The sequence below is a fragment of the Numida meleagris genome, chromosome 4, assembly GCF_002078875.1.
Source record: "Numida meleagris isolate 19003 breed g44 Domestic line chromosome 4, NumMel1.0, whole genome shotgun sequence".
In the NCBI taxonomy this organism is placed as follows: domain Eukaryota; kingdom Metazoa; phylum Chordata; class Aves; order Galliformes; family Numididae; genus Numida; species Numida meleagris.
In genome coordinates, this window is record NC_034412.1 from 79,938,759 (window position 1) to 79,955,642 (window position 16,884).

General features: G+C 40.2%; 1 protein-coding gene and 1 long non-coding RNA gene across 6 annotated transcripts in view; one reads left to right on the forward strand and one right to left on the reverse strand.

Annotated features, from left to right (window-relative positions):
* Positions 1 to 16,884, reverse strand: part of SLC34A2 (solute carrier family 34 member 2) — a 54,412-nt gene that overhangs the window by 16,138 nt on the left and 21,390 nt on the right. Inside the window, exons 3-4 of one of the 4 annotated variants that reach the window (XM_021393942.1) lie at positions 11,441 to 11,515; positions 4,278 to 4,333 (exon numbers count right to left, since the gene is read on the reverse strand). In XM_021393942.1, coding sequence (XP_021249617.1) covers positions 4,278 to 4,333; positions 11,441 to 11,465 — 81 coding nt within the window. In that variant the 5' untranslated portion in view covers positions 11,466 to 11,515. Of the gene's footprint in view, positions 1 to 3,542; positions 3,975 to 4,277; positions 4,775 to 11,440; positions 11,516 to 16,884 lie in introns of those variants that run through there. The other 3 variants (XM_021393943.1, XM_021393941.1, XM_021393944.1) reach the window with 3 other exon arrangements.
* LOC110397545 lies at positions 370 to 10,679 on the forward strand. Of its 2 annotated transcripts, XR_002437841.1 has the most exons (4): positions 370 to 750; positions 924 to 1,052; positions 6,460 to 6,569; positions 7,068 to 10,679. It is a non-coding gene; the product is annotated as an uncharacterized LOC110397545 (long non-coding RNA). The 2 variants fall into 2 exon arrangements; XR_002437840.1 differs by lacking the exon at positions 6,460 to 6,569 and having other exon boundaries at positions 390 to 750.

Sequence of the window (16,884 nt, forward strand, 5' to 3'; positions counted from 1 at the left end):
ACCATGGGATCTGTTTCTTCCACCCTCTCCACCACATATGCCTGCTGGCCACCAAGTCTTGCACCCACACAGCTGGAACAAAGGTGAGCACGTTTGCCTGCAACAGTCCTCACAAACAAAGCACCAGCCCCCAGATTCCAAGTGCAGGTGTCCCTATCATACACCCATAAACAAGGCTCAGCTGTGGTTAGCAGCCACTCTCGGGGAGTATAATTAATAATTTGTCTAATCATAATCATTTTGGTAGTTGATGTTTTGTTCCTGCCCATTTTAACAGCCACACATCCTGCTCCTACAGCTGGGAAGGAAACGGCACGGACAATATTAGCAATATCCCACTGTAGCAAAGCAAGTTATTGTTTTCTGCCACTTCCCAGATTAAGAATTTCTACCCTTCCACACTAGCAGGAGAATTGTTCTACAATCTCATTAGCAAAAGGTATACTTTTGCACATTTGTTATCAGTGGCATGAGATCCAGCTCCTAAGACACACCAAGATCTCAGAACAGATGGAGGAAAATTGCTCTTGCTTGTTTCAACAAGGTTTTTCATCTGCTTGGAGCAAATTCTGGTATTTTCATCCATGCCAGAACAACCTCCAAGCTCCACCTGTGCCAGAACACCTCAGTCTTGTCAAACAAGTTTCAGTTACACACATTCAGCATTCAAAGAGCTCAGAAGAAGCATAACTGCTCAGCACAAATGCTCCTTAAGTGAAATCCAATCATGAAAACGCATTGGAAATTCAGGTACAAAGTTGTATTGCCAGTGTACTCCTTGCCATGGAAAAGTACAGAATATACTGGATAGCACCAGTCCGGGAGATGTCATCAGTATTTTTACAGCTCTTTTGTTAAGTTTGGTATGGAAATGAAAGATTCAGCCTGTGTGATTGGAAACTGAATTGATGCATTTGTTACAGAAATTGGAGCTTGAAAACTGGCAGAAAAGCAACCTGTGGTTTTCCTACATAAACTCTTCCTGTTCAAGAACTCAGCAAGGCATCTTAATAAACATCACTCGTGTTCCTGAGGTACTCAGGATCCCACAGGTACGTCATGTATTATTATTGTTTTTGTTTTATATGATTAAATACTCTAGAATGAGAATTGAGCACATCTGTGGCGGAAGTTTTTTTATAATTATGTTTATAAAATTATTCATATGAATCCTGGCCAACCTCTGATTTGGCAAGGCAGACTTGAGTACTGGACACCCTAGCAGTATTTGCACTGTGTGGCTGGGCTTGCAGTGGTTCTCCTTGAACCCCAATTCCATGTGACTGCTATCAGGATGGACGAAAGCAGACCCATACAGATCCTTGAAGTGCTACCCAGACTGTCAGCTTTCTCCAGTCCCAGATCTTGTTAAATGAAACAGTGGAGAAGATAACTTCTGGCTGATAACTTACAGCTGATAACTTACACCTGATACTGCGGTTGTCAGAGTCCTGGCCACAGCAACTTACTGTTAATTGATTGCTGCACTACAAGGGTACAGTTTTCCCTTCAAACAACTCTTTCTCGCCCTCAATACAAATGTTAATATCTTGAGAAAAACATGCAGAAGACAATCCAGATGTTGTGGGGGAGCAGAGGGTGACGAGGCTGCCCGCATCACTCCCTGCCCCTCAGATTACTTGACACCAGGCCCAGCACCACTGTACACAGTGACTATGAAAACACTAATAGCAGTTTCCTTTTGAGCACTAATGACAACTGTGAAGGAACATATTAGAGAATGTGCAGAGGACAGGCCTGTGCCCACACAGGCTGCCAGGAGGAGTTCAGCTGGACCCCGGGCACAGGCTGGGTGTGCTGCTCAGCGCTGCGCTGAAATGGGAGCCTGATTCCCCCTGAAAGTGATGGGTCACAGTACGCTATGCATATTGCAAAGGGCTGAAAGCTAACGCCGTGCAAGCTGTAACCCTGCCTGCTCCAGCAAGCCACGTGGCAAAGCCTCTCACACCCCGGCGCGGCAGGTATAGTCTTTCCTCTCCTTCGGAAAATGCAAACTGCATGTGACGTCCTTTCTGGCTGCAAGGGAAACTGAAACCTCCCGCTCCTCAGGGGGAGATCAGCACGAACGGAGGGAACAAATGCTGCACGAAAATGTGAGAGGTATGAAGTCAGAGCCATGTTCTCTCCCTCACTGCTGCAAGTCAAAGTCCAAGGAAGGACAAGAGCGACGCTTGGTGTCACGCAACACCCGCACTGCCATCCCCAGCCACTGCACAGCTGTGACAGCACTGCTGCTGCTGCTGCTGCTGCTGTAGGGCTCCGTGTCAGTGTTCTTCTGTCTTAAAGCAGCAACAGCTACCAATCTGTTTCTTTTGTTGGACTTAACACAGAGAATATAAAGATCCATTTGCACATGCCTGGATAGTATTGTTTGTACCTCTCCACCCGTGACCATCCAGTGAAAGGGCAGGTTGTGCCCGAAGTGAGAACTACAGAGCTGTGAGCCTGGAACGCATCTCACCTGACATGAACAGACCCAGTGAAACCAAGGTTTTTCTGGGGAAAAAAAAAAAATCACCGGGTTGCTTGAGCAGCTCCAAATCAAGTTTTGGCTTCTGCCAGGCTCCCCACACCTCTCCTCTCCTCTTCCAGCCTTCCCATAAACACATACCACTTTTTGTCATCCACAACCATGCTACAGCTTTTACACTGAAAAGGGATTTACCAGCTAATCTGAGATTCAACTCTATGAGTTAGTAAAGATTATTATTTGCTACACATATTTCAAAGCAGTAAATACATAGCTCCACAGCAATCCTTCTTATGTACAGTTGAAATAAATACAGTTTTTCCTCAAAATGTATCATCTCAGACAGAGAAGCAAATTATATTGAGATGGGGAGGGAGAGACCTTAGCCAGCACAAATTAATTTAGTTTCTTTACGTTACTTGACAGTTCTGCCCAAGACCCCATTGCAGCCACAAAGCCCCGAGTGCAGCAGAAGAGAAAATCACATAAATAAATGTCAGATAGGATCCAGCCTCAGAGCAAGCCTCATCTCCGCCCTGGCACTTCCTTGGAGCTTTTTCTCTGAATAAGATAGCAGACTCAGCCACCCTGTGAGTTCTCAACTAACGTAGCAGCAAATGAGAAAAAAAAAATGGATATGTGAAAGCTGGAAAAAAAGTCAGCATTGTACTCACTGCTTATTCCTATGTATCCCTGACTCTTTTTTTCTCACATCTAACACATGGCAAAGGTAAAAGATAGATAAAACTATGAGAGAAAACTAATGTCTAAGCTAGTGCAGAGAAAAAACAAATCCCAAACATTAATTTTTGCATTCACAAGCAAAGCACCAAACAATGCCACTTAAGAGCCAGAACGGGGAAGCTTCAGTGACCTGCTTGAAATGCCCAGGAGGTATTTATTTAAATCAAACAATTCTTTTTTCTAAAATAAAGCAACAAAAAAAAATGTTCCCAGCAACAAGGAAACCCAACGAATTACCCCATCCCAAAGACAAAACACATAGCAAAGACTGGAGAGAGGAAAGAAAAATGACATTAAAAAGACTTACTGATCTAATGGAAGAGCTGCTAATAAAAGTTACTGAGAAACCAGCTGATTTCTGGCTACTGTCACATTAGTTGAGCTAACTGTATTAGACTAATGTATTCCTTCTACCCCAGTGTATCAAACTGAATTAGCATAAGAAAATGTTTCCGTCGAGAATAGCCTGGCCCTGCCGTAGTGCAGCACACAGACTGCGGCTATCTGTGCCAGCACATGGACCGACAGTATTTCATTCCAATGTTTCATTAATCATATCCCAGACATTTTCCAGTATCCAGTACCAGTGTGACTTAAAATCTCACCGCTTTTCAATACAAATAATAGTTAAAACAATAACATCTTATGTTATAGGCAGTTATTTTATTTGTGTTTTGGTTTGTTTTGCTTGTGACTGCTGCAAATACAGTGAGTCTTTTCCTATCATATTTCATTAAAACAAAAACTAGTTACTTGCAAACAAAAAGTAGCAGAGTTTGGTTTTAGAATTACAGTTTGTTATCACTTCCTTAAAATATAAATGCAGTGAAGCACACAAGCTGAAAATGCTACCAACCGGGTGACATTTCACATGCCCCTCCTGCTCCCTACATCAGCTCTCTGCTGCCTTTTCTTGAGCTGTGAAAGCAGAGCTTTTGATTTATAAGCTAATTAAGTTTAAAATTTTGAAAAAAAAAAAAAAGACAGAAAGAAAAAGAAGAAAAAACCACAACACTCCTTGTTCTTAGCTGTTTTTACTTACCACTTCTTTCTCCCCAGGCAACCGAGTGAACGGACCAACTGGGCAGCCACTGCAACCTGCAATATATATAGACAGGTGTTGAGCAAAGTTTGCTTTCATCACTACACACTAAGAGTCCGGAGGCACTGCCTACCTGCAACTTAATGACCACAATCAACCCTTTTTCAAAAGGAGTAGGCAGCAACCAAGAGCGATAAAACTACAGGCTATTTCACACTTATCACATTCTAAAATGTGTCCCATCAGCACTTAAGTAAGAGTTACTAATGTGTTCATGTGAGTGCTGTGGGACGGTTTGTTCCAGCCCGAGAAATTGCAGTCTGTCTGATCACTCAGTAATCTTTTTTCCAATAGTAATTTTCAAACAATATTTTGCAATCTCAGAAGTCTGTCAAAAGGATGCAGAGAAGTGGTAGTACTGTTATTTGTCTGTTCGGGTGCCTATTAATCTGCCTAAGAACAGAAGTGAAGGGGAATCAGATAAAACGCGGTGTAAGTAGGAAACGCGTAAGAACTCCTGTGAGAACCGAGGATGGAGTTTCCTTCTTATCAGTGCTCAGTGTTTACGATTAAGGGGAGCTCATTAGCATTTTTGGCTATGGTTCTCATTCTAAGTGAGTTTTAAAGATGTAAGGACACCTTTGATAACTGCATTCAGAGCACTGTCAAGGAAGATTATGACTAAGAGATAAGTTATCCAATAAATACAGTAAGCTATTACCAAGTAGGCACAAATCACTCGCACTGCTACCTATTCTACTGATGGTTTTAATGGGGAACTTGAGGGGCTATCTCAGGCACCGTAGTCTTATTCTCTTTGAATTTTTACTGTTTCAGCAGGCAATCCGTATTGAGAAAGTAAGCTGTAAAACAGCGACTGAATCAGCAGATTGGCTTCGTCTGTGCATACGCAGTCCTATCTCCCTGCAGCTCAGTGACTTAGTAACTCAGCAAGAAAAATAAAACTCTTGCTTTTTGTACCTTTCAACCCAGTAGACACCCAGCCTGTGGAGCTGGGGGCCAGAACGTGCTCCTCACCTACATCAGCTTCAGAAATGTTTAGTATGTATAAGTGGTGGCCCTAAGCCTCCACAAAAAACCCTAAGCCTCCACAGCCCCATCTGCAGAACTGCCGAGCACCTGCTGGTGTAAAGCCAACCACTGCCTTGACCCTGTCTACAGGTGATGTTGGAGCCCAAGGAGAACTGAAAATAGCCTGAAGGGGAAAGAAGTGATGTGAAATGGCTTCAAAGCCCATTTTCATAGGCTCTCTTTTCTTAACAAAACTATCCTTTAACACTGCCTACAAAAATAGCTGTTTATGATTGATGATCTTCATCTCAGAAGTAATTGAAGCTTTTAACTGGGAATCCTTCTAATTCTGTAAGCTGTGGTTTATTCTCCTTTGAGTCACTGTTTGTGAAGCCCGGCTCTGACGGTGAGAAGTGACGAGATGCTCACCTTTACGGTGCCAGGCTGGGACTCAGCCACGCACTGTGACGTCTTAAGACAGTGCTTTTATTCCGAGGCTGTTCTTTTGCTAAGCACAATATTATGCACTGACCACATTAATGTTTTAGGCTGGGATCAGACCCACTGTGTTTCCAAATAAATTTTTTGAAAGAAAAACATAGTTGTTTATGGAGAGGCAGGCAATCCAGGGTCTGCCTATGGCAGCCTCGGGCAGGTTTTCTGCTTTCAGAGCCTCCAGAAGGAGTCTCAAGGGATGAAGGAGGGTGTTCATTGTCCCATGAGCCTTTGCTTCATTCAGGATCAGAGGAGAAAAGGATTGAACACAAGACATCAAGCAGTGAGAGCTATAGCCCAGTGCACTAAATGTTCGTTCTTCAGAAACAGATTCAAGAGATGGTGCTATTGAAGAAGACCAATTCAATTCCCCCTTTAGGGTTTACTTTGAAGCCATGGGCCTTATGTGAAAAAATATTCCTGGATAGAGAATGTTTAATGGAACAAAACAAGCAAGCAAATATCAAGAGTTATTATGACCTATCACAAAGGTGCTAAATTACTCTGCAGTTTCTTGGAATCAATCTACAGCAGCCTAAAACTCACCAGAGATAGAATGGGCTGCAGGAGGTGCAACCACAGATAACGTCTCAAACAGAGAACAAGAAAAAATTCCTGGCATGTGCAAATTCAGTGTGAGCTGAACTCTGTCCAGGTGCTGTTCTGTGTTGCAGGAAGCTACCGCACAGGAGGAAAACTTATCTGCATAAGAGGCATCTCTGCAAGTTCCTTTACTTTTTTCCCAAACAAATGAGAGATTTTCTGGTAAGACATTGACCCTGTTCATCTTTAAGACCCAGGCCTTAGTATAGAAAATCAAGTGCACCGAAGTCATAACAAAATCTGAATAATTAAAGGCAAGTAGAATAAATGGTCGTATATTCTGCAAAGGTACCAGAGTAGCCCAAGATGTGTTTTCAAGAACAATAAGATTCACATGATCAAGTCTGCTCTTTTAATAAGACACAACTTCAGAAGGCAGCAGGCATGATAAAGACTCTCAGCTAGGATCAGGAGAGAAAATGTTCCTCTGACAGTTTAATTCTCAAGGTTCCATAAATCCAAAGAATGCAGAGCTAAACATCAGATCTTTGAGATGTTGAGACATAAGGAAACAACTTTGTGGCTCTTTACTGAAGAGTGGTATTATTTCCAGCATTTGGAAACAACATTGTCCATTTAAAATTGTTTAGAAACTGGGAACAAACAGAGCTGTCTATATTTGGGAATTGCATTAGTTTAAATTAATCTTTCTTCTTTCAGGTCTGTAAAGCCATGAAGCATTAAAAAGAGATCAGTGCTGACTTCAGTATGAAGGACAGCTACAACAGCTATTTAGTTAAGGACTTGTTCCTAGTCAGCTGACGAGAACCTTCTTGCATTGTGTGGTTGCCTGAAAGAGTTCAAGCCCTGGTTTTCTCTGTTGTCTGAAATGTAATTGACGTGTAAACATCTTAACAATGCAGTTTGATAATGAAAAAGCACAGCCAGATAGGCATTGTGATTATTAAATTCCACACTGTTATACAGCTGGGTATTTACTAGGGATCAATATTTGCAGCAGTTTCTGTCCCTGGTGTTATATAGGATGCTCCGTTCTTTTTGTAAAAGCATGTAAATACTAAAACTTTGCAGTTGATTAACACATTTATATCCCATTAGGAAGTATAAATTTGTCTTTAAGACTTCAGTGTCTACCAGGAACTCATCTGCTGGGCATAGATGCATTCCTGAGGATTTTTTGTCCAATGTTTCTACAATAGTCAGAGATAATAAAGAACATCTGACTACTTTGACAGCAATAAGAAAACATTTGATTTAATATACAAAGAGTTTGAAAACCATTGCAAGGTTATGAACTACAATACTGTATAGTTCATTGTCTCTCACATCGATGACAGGCAAAATAATTAATGGAGTTATTGTAGTTAACATATTTCTGGAGCTGAGTAGTGAGTAAAGTCATAAAGACCTGATGTTCAACAGAGTCAATGGCATGAATGGGCGGGAGAAACAAAATGTGAAGTGAAGGAGTCACAAAGAGAAATACTACAGGAAGGGCTTTCATAGATTAAAAGGAAAAGAAATATTTCAATACAAGAACGGTTCTTACAAAGGACTAATATGGCCAACAGTTTTAGACAGACAGATGTTTTTGAAAGGAAAGAGGGACATGATTTTCTAATAATTGAGCAGCCCCTCCACTATAGAACCAGTTTATTCTCATTACAACCATGCTTCAGATGTTTTCATCAGTACAAATGCCTCACTGGGACAAAAGTTAGTGGGGTTTGTGGTTCACATCCTCCATAATAGCAGATTTTTCCATCAAGGACACAAATGACAATTATTTTTATTCTTCTTGGAGACTCTAGATATGTCCTACCCACTACAGGGGGCAGGACACAATACAACACGTGCAAAATATCATCAGTGCAAGCCTGAATGTGATTTCAATCAGAACACACAAAATATGAATCGTGTCACTCGCTTTGAAGACGAAAACCCAGACACCATTAAAAGACATTTTTATCACAGCTGCTTTGAACCTTTATCGTTTGTCTTGAATGTTTAACCAAAAGATTTGAGAAAAAGCAAGTCCAAAATGAAGATCTGCTGAATTATCTAGGGTAAGAAATTTTTAATCACAAAAGAAACCCAATATAATTCCCCTCTTGCTAACCTCTCCTTACCCATTTTGTAGTCTAATTCCCACCGCACAGCCCCCTCGCCTTCCTCCTCCGATTCTCTCTCTCAGTCAATCTTATATTCCACATCCGCCCACTGCCTCCCATTTTGGACACATATTAATGAATGCAAATAGCATCTTCCCACTAACAAGTAATGGGGAAGAGGAAGAAGAGAAGAAGTGAAGGGAAATGTGAGAGCTCTTAAATAAATAATAATATTTACACTCTTATGTAAACCTTAATTTACAGATCTCAAAGTGCTTTGGGAAAGTAGGTATTGTTAGCTTCTTTATTATTCAAAGACAGTTCAAAGACTTTTTTTTTTAAATCCATTGTTTTCCTCCTACACAATTTGTTAACCCTTGGCTGACACTGGAAACGGTGTTGCCGGTAGCAGAATAAGCAAGTATAATTACCAGGCAGCCAGCTAAGCATGTTCGCACTGCAGGAAGGACTCATCTCATGTTCCCAACCTGTACACTTCTGCTGCCCATGAGCTGGCCAGTCTGCTGGCCTCCACGTGCTACACTTGACATTTACCATTGCCACACTTACTTGTCTTCTACCTAAATGACTTATGCCTAAAAGGTTGATTTGAGAATGACTTCACTAAAATAATCTCCCACAGACATACTAGTCTTTCAAAGGGTGAATGAGTACGAATTCCATATAGAATTGCACATTTCAAATGAAGCATTAAATACCTCAAATTCTAGTTTAGAAACCGAAACTGACATTTGCTCTTTATTGCAAAATCCTTGGCAGTATCTCCTTTCAAAGTTTTCATCCGTGATAATATCTCTTAGATAATTCTGTCTGAGTTATCTAAACTCACATCACAGAGGTGATCTGCTGCCATAAGGTGAGAGAATAAATCTATTTTCTTTAACCTTATTTCCCATACAACTAATTATCCAACATGCAAGTTTTGTACATATCTTTAAATGAAATCTGCAAAATTAACAGTAAAATTAAACTTTCTGAGATGCACTAAATGCCAGGCAGAGTAACTTTCCTTAAGATATAGTTCCTGAGCAGTCCATTTACATGGACTTTCTATGGACTTCAGGTGCATACATATTTAAGATGTATTTAGTAAGTGGAGTCACTAGAATCAGACCACCTTCACCTGTTACTGGCATAGCTTCTTGTAAACATTTAAAAATAAAAATCTACCATAGATTACAGTTCCTACTGATTTAGAAGAACTTACATACACTTATCTATACACATGTAAGACATATATTGGTTTGTTCATCCAATTACACAAATATTTTTTACTTTTTAAAAGGGTATTAAAGGATTAATGTGACCAATGTTTGTTTGTTTGTTTTTCCAAAGGAAGACTTCCATCAATGTGGGGACATGCACAGCAGAGTTTTATTGAATAAATCTCTGAACTTTGGGCTCAGTGCTGGTAGAAAGGGGCTTTCAGCAGTGAGGCAGGGAGAAGTAACCAAGGGAGTTAAAAACGAAATCAAAGCAAAATATTCTCTGTCACGTTGTTGAGGTGACTCCATCTTCAACTTTCTTTCCTAAAGCAAACTTTGGTCTGACACTCAAGCCAAAAGTAGTAGTAGTAAAATTCTGGTTGATATTAACTACTATTCGCAAAATGATTGTGAACAATTCCACTACATAGGAAAATATAATTTTATATATCGAAAACAGATAAATTGGTAAACCTCTGAGCGTATAATTTGTTTGCTCTCTAAAGGTTCCTCAAAAGCCAAACATAACCCCAGTGCTATGCTTACCTATGAGCTTAAATTTCCTGGCATTATATGACCTAATTAAGCCGCTGATTTGAGTCTTGATAAGTATCATTCTATAGATGCACAGTCTTCATAATCATTACTTGGTTAATATACTTTCATTAAAACTGTTGCAGTATCAATATAATGACAGTAACACAAAAAAAATAAGACTTATATTACTTTAAAAATAAGTGTTTCTTTGTTTAAGTAACACGCATAAATTAGCGCAGCAAGAAGACAATAATTGCTTCTTTATTGTACTGGAAGGACTTTCTCTTTAACCTGAAGGTATCAAGTGTCATTTTGCATTTATTAAGATTTAAACAGGTGTCTCTGTTACAGATGATGTGTAACTCAAGACTTGCAGTGTTGTAAAGCTGTAACTTTATGCTAATTTCAATAAATTATGTAAGGCCCATTTACAAATATGTTACGTGCTGTCCTTGATCCCCACGTCATGATCTGATTGGCCTGCTATCCATTTATCAGCTGGGTCTCCAAATGCCTCATAAACTATTACTGCCTACAAGAAATATGACTTATCAGTCTTCTCCAATAACCTCGAAGTTATCACATCAAGATTTTTCACATACCATCTACAACATTAGCATTTCATGTCATTATTAGGTGAGTTTAAAAACATCCACAGAGCTTCTTTATTTGAAAAATATGACTGAGTAAAAGAGAGAGAAATATAGACATTAAAATAGAAATATTTCCAAACAGATGTTTCAGAGTAACTCAGAAAAGAGGAAGGGAGGAGCTGTGTCTGTGCTTGCTGTGCCAGGCTGCAGCCCCAGAAGTGCTGCAGGGACCGTGAAACTCCCTGGTCCTGCAAAGGCCCCAGTGCACAGGAATGCAAAGAACTAGAGGCGGCTCAGCATCCTTTCCAAGAGGAAAGCCATGGGGAATGCGGTATCTTTGGAAACACATGGGTATTTCTCTTGAACTAGTAAATAGTGTGAGGAAGTACAAGCATTCAGAGGAATGCTGAAAAATGAGGAAAATGGGAACATAGTGAACTGTCAAGGTTTCCAGTGGATATTACAATGTGACTGCACACCCCAGACATGTACAAGACCAGACTCAGACCCCTTCTCTCCCCTTTTACTCATAAAAGCAGTTAATGTAAATGTTGTTACCAGCTGTACCAGCCCTTTCACGTCTATGATACATCTCATGCACTTACCTGGAAAAATTAAGCACTCTGACATAGTAGGAAATTAGAGGCATATAGAACAGTCTCCAGCTTCTTTGATGTATTCTGTCAAGAAAATACATATGGCTAATTATTTCTGATAGTAATATAACAACTTATGTTTGTAGAGCATATTTCACATTAGAAGGAATTCATCTGTTACAGCATGTCGAAGACACAGGATTAAGAGAGATACAACTGGTTAAGAGAAACTCCTGATGAATGACAAGTTATTGTTACCTGGAACAGATGTCACACCACAGGTGATATACCAGCCCTTCCCTATTTCGCAATTTCTATTCTTAACCTTTCTAGATTTAGGATGGTCCTGAGTTTAAAATTGTTCATTGAAAGGGAGTCCATGGAAATATCCATTTTAAACAACCGTATCTGAGAACTTGAAAGTGTTTTCTTAAAAGAAGTGGTTTAGTGGCAGTGTGCATGCCAGTGAGCACAGGAACATTCAGATGGCCAACCTGAGAAAGCTGAAAAATGTTCAAAACATCCAGAATTTGGCGCCTCTCAGTCAGGTGACAGGATCAAGTAGCACCTACCCATTGAGCAGTCCCCCCTGACACTGGGATGGCTTCTTGGTCACCTGGTCCAGCTGCCTGCTGCACCCCAGCCTGTGCTGTCACCATTTGAAGCAATGCTTGGGCTTAACCAAGAGGTAGGGAAATGGAAGAAATGCAAACAAGCCTCAGCACATGTCCATGGCATAACAACCATTGCATCCTGTCCCCTCCACAGACACCTGCCTCCTGCACCAGGACAGGACAGTAAGCACCCACAATTGGACCATCTTCTGGGAGTAATCTAGGGTTCATACCTCAGCAATGAGGAAGAGTTGGCAGGGCTGGGGAATGGCACAATAATGCCATTAAGCCCCATAAATTGCGTATTTGGCAGCTTGGCTGTTATTTGTAAGGTCATACACGCACAGAGGCAGGAAAGGAGGACAAGGGCTACGGTGTTCCTACGAAAGTCTCAGGTGTTAATGTATAAGCTGATCCTCCGCCAAGGCCACCAGCAAACCCAGCTGCGCTGTAATTTCGGGCCACACAAAGCTGTTGCTCACCCACTGCAGTGAACAGGATGAGACATGATGATCTCATTCTCCCCAAAGAGTTTGCGACTTGTCAGAGGAAAGAAAATCCACATATCTGGATGTTCAGAGCATACCATGCTGATGCTTTGTCTATGCCATACGTCCCAGTGATACAGTAAAACTATTCACAAATAAGGAAATGCATCTTTTTTTGTGAACTTTGGATTGCAGGGATTGCTAGAAATGTTTGCAGGATACAGCTCCACTTTTTCTTTATTTATTTCTCTTCTGCTTTAGGACAATCTGGATGCTAAGGCCATTTCTGCTACAGCATTAACTCTGCCACATGGCCTTGGTTAAATTTTGATAAAGTTTAAATGTGACGTTAGAGCTACAGTGGAGTTTCTAGTGGTTGGAAGATGCCTCTTCCAGTGTTACAGGATGGCACAGATCAATTATTGTCTAGATAAGAAGTTCTACCTAGGCTTACTTCTCCACCTAACAGAGATAATAGTTTACTGCTAATATTCTTGCTGCCCACCCCTTTTTATTATCATGTTTAGACTGATTTATAGTATTATAGTCCACAAGGCCTTTTGGTAGTACACAGTGAACTGACATTACATACTGACTTACTGACATACATCCATCAGATAGTTCTTCATCATATCTCAGTTCTCACACTAATACTTTTCCTGCAGATTGAAATATTATTCCCTTTTTGAGGATATATTCAAGTTTTCACAAGAACCTGGATAAGGAATTCAGGAGACTTAGAAAATAAATGTTGTTTGTTCCCACTACCTCCCCCCCCCCAAAAAAATAAAAGTTCTGGTTGAGAACAACCTACCTGCATTTGACTTCCATCAGTCTATATATGTTAATAGTTCTTTCCCTTTAAATTGTTCTGACACCTCCTATTAGCTATCCTGCACAATACTCTCTTTTCCCCTCTCAAATATGCACCATTAACCTTCCAATCTACAGAAAGCACAGATACCTACATAACTGAATATATTTTGGTGATAAAGAAAGTCAGAAACCATTTGAGCAACATCTGACAAATACACTTACCTGTGGAATAATCCTCCCTGTGCTAGATATATAAGAAAGTGTTAGACTAGCCACTACTTAAAGATAAAACACGCCTATCATTCCCACAACCAGAAAAGGTTGTAGAGAGGGTTTGTTCTGTTTTACACTTGTGAGAGATGCCTTTTGACGTTTAGGCTTTTGCACATAACTTTGTTTTTTAAAACTGCTTTATTATATTCTCTTTCATTATGTAGATCTTGGAGGTAAGAATTGCCTTGTGGAGCATTGCATCACCTCAGCTGCTGTTAAAACACAAAATATAAGAACACATTGTGTCTAGGATTGCATGTGGGATATGTGAACTTACTGGAAAATTATTTGCCAAATACAAAGCAATACATACAAAGCAATGTGCCAAAAATGTCTGAGAAACAAAATGGGGAACGCTTTTGGTCACTGCTGTAAATAATACTTTCCTACCTGACAGCAGAGAGATTTTATTTAGTGTGTCATGCACTGCAGCTGCCGGAGCCTTCATCTGGTGCCAAGTCACATAACTCACGCCTTTTGAGAAGTACCTGCTCAGTTTGATACTGCTGCTCACAGCCAAAGACACAGGCAAACAGGGCCAACTTAGGATGGTGGCTAAACATGTGGCAGTTGGCCTCTTCCACTCACTGTCAGATAAATAGGCCAGGACAGAAGCAGCCTCTGAGGAGCAGGGAACCACTTCATAGCTTTTGAGCACTAAAACAGAAGCCGGAAAAACTCATAGGAGATGTCTCCTGCCTTTCCTGGGAACTCAGTGAGGCTTGCTGGTGCAATTTGAGACTTGCCCAATACAGAAAACACTGCACATGAGAACCAGGATCCCAGAGACCCTATGACCAGGCACTCCACCTCTCTACAGCTCTTTCAATTAATTTTCTTTCTACTATGATTGATTCAAAACAATTTCTACATTTTTTATTTTAATTTTGCAGAAGGCCAGCACAGTAAACACTGAGTTTTATCCATCAATATTTTATGTAAGAATAATCAGGAACTTGGAAGAAAAACTGGATGAGGCAAGAACCTCAATGCAACTCAGTGGAACAACACAATACTCCAGTGTCTCATTGGTCATATGACCAATTTGGGCCTTTGTCATTTGAGCATTTAAAGAGAAATTGGAGAGGATCACCCAAGCTGCCTTTTCTGAAATGCTGCCTAAAACCCCAATTAGTCAGGAAAGGAGGTGAGAGTTGGAGGTGTTTAAGATATTTTAATTCTTATGGAACGCTGATTTGTCAAAACTCTTTGTGATTCATGCATTTTTAAATGATAAATCTTCTGAAGGAAAGATTTCTTGGATGGGAAATTGTGTTGCTGCTCAAACAAAAGGAAAGGTTTGTGGGATGCAAGCCTAGAAGATTTCATTCATGACTAACTCCCAGTAAGGCTTGACTGTACATCCTCTTCTAGCCACAGAAATTCCAAGCAAACATCTGTGGGCAGCATCATTTGAATAGCAATTGCTGGGGTCAAGAGCTACTTCAGCTCGTTTTCATGTGAAAAGATTATGAGTTGATAACCTCAGCAACTCAGTCAACAGAGCTACCTTTGGAGCAGAGACAGCCACCTGGCAGGGGCCTGAAGATATACCTCATTTAGCCCACAGACTTCCCCTTCATACAAAGGGAAACCATCAAAAATTTCAATAGCAATCAGAAGATCAAGTTTTGCATGTTTATCACCAGATCCTATTGTCTTGGTGAGGAAGACTACAAATGAAACATAAGATTAGAAATATGTATGTTTCACCTAATGGTCACACAATAGAGAAAACAATTGCCTTTTTTTTTTTTTTTTTGTAGTCCATATCAGACGTGTATTGCTCTCTGATGCTAAAAGAATTGAGGACCCATGTGTGAAAGTAATTTTGCATCCTAATAACACAAAGCCACACTGAAGCTCAGGAAAAAAAAATATATGTATCATTTATAGGCAAAGAAACAAAAAGGTCACCGTATATGAATGTTTACAACGTAGAAGTTCAAAAAAGGGAAAGAGGAGGATAAAAGATAGCAGGTATAGACAATAAATAAAGTACCACATGAGGAATGTAGTTAAATATGAAGCTATGCCAGAATCATAATATAACATGTCTTATAAGAAATGTACAAAACATATTCCAGTTTTGATCATTTCCTTAAACATCTCTTACACTGACTCATAAGGGCAATTTGAGGACAATGCTTACTTATTCCAGGTATCTTAGCAAAGTATGATTCTACCATTCTTTGATCATTAATTCATGTCAAAAGTCCTTCTCAACACTACTTCTTTTACATTTATTTGATGCAGAAGTTTAATTCAATACATCTAACTGTAGCTGTTTAAAGAATACCAAGGAATTGCCAAGAAAAGGTAAAAAGTACTTATGGATGTGATTAATATCATCAAAGAACTCAGAGAGAAATCTGCAGAGGTAATGACATCATTATTAAAAACTGGCATTTCTGGAGAAATAGACCAACAAAAATGCTTGATGCTGCTGAGGTTAATTTTCTCTGTTCAGAAGAATACAGCTTCTCTGTAAATCCTTCATTCCCATTAGGGAAGAAAAAAATAAATCTTTCTAAATCCAGTATTCATTCAAATGCTAGGCAACAAGACAAAGTAAAATCGACTCCTGAAAATTTGATAAATGTTGAGCTGAAGAGAAAAAGAGGACAAGCTTTCACCTGGTTCTTTCAGCACTCCTACAGGCATCCACATTACCCAGTGGTGCTAGAAGCAGCCTAGAAGCCCACAGATAACAGGACACTGGGAAATGGCACAAAGCTGCACCAACGGAGGTTCAAACTGGACATTAGGAATCATTTATTTATGGTATGGGTAGTCAGACACTGGGACAGGTTTCCTAGAGAGGTGGTTGATGCCCAGTGCCAAACCCACACTCAAGGCAATAGGTAAGGCTAGAAGACAAGAGAAGCAAAACATTACGAATAGTAAGGAAGACAAGAGAAGCGAAGCATACGAATAGTAAGGAACAGTCCTTCAAGAAAAGTGGAGGGAAAAAAACACCACATTTCCTGCTATGATGTAGGCTAGACCACAGTCTGAGCTTGCTGCCTATCAATGATCTTTGCAGAGGTCTGAGATACACTTGTGTGTCTGATGGAGTCTGTGTTAAGTTTGTTGACCTACTGCCAAATCAGCTCTAGAACTGAAATAGTGTAACTGTGCGACCAAGTAGAGCTGCAGAGGACACTTAACTAGCCCAGACATCTGTAGTTCTAAAGCAGCAATAACCTTCAGGGACCTTTGTGGTACAGCCACATTAGTGTATTGAACCACACTCACCTAA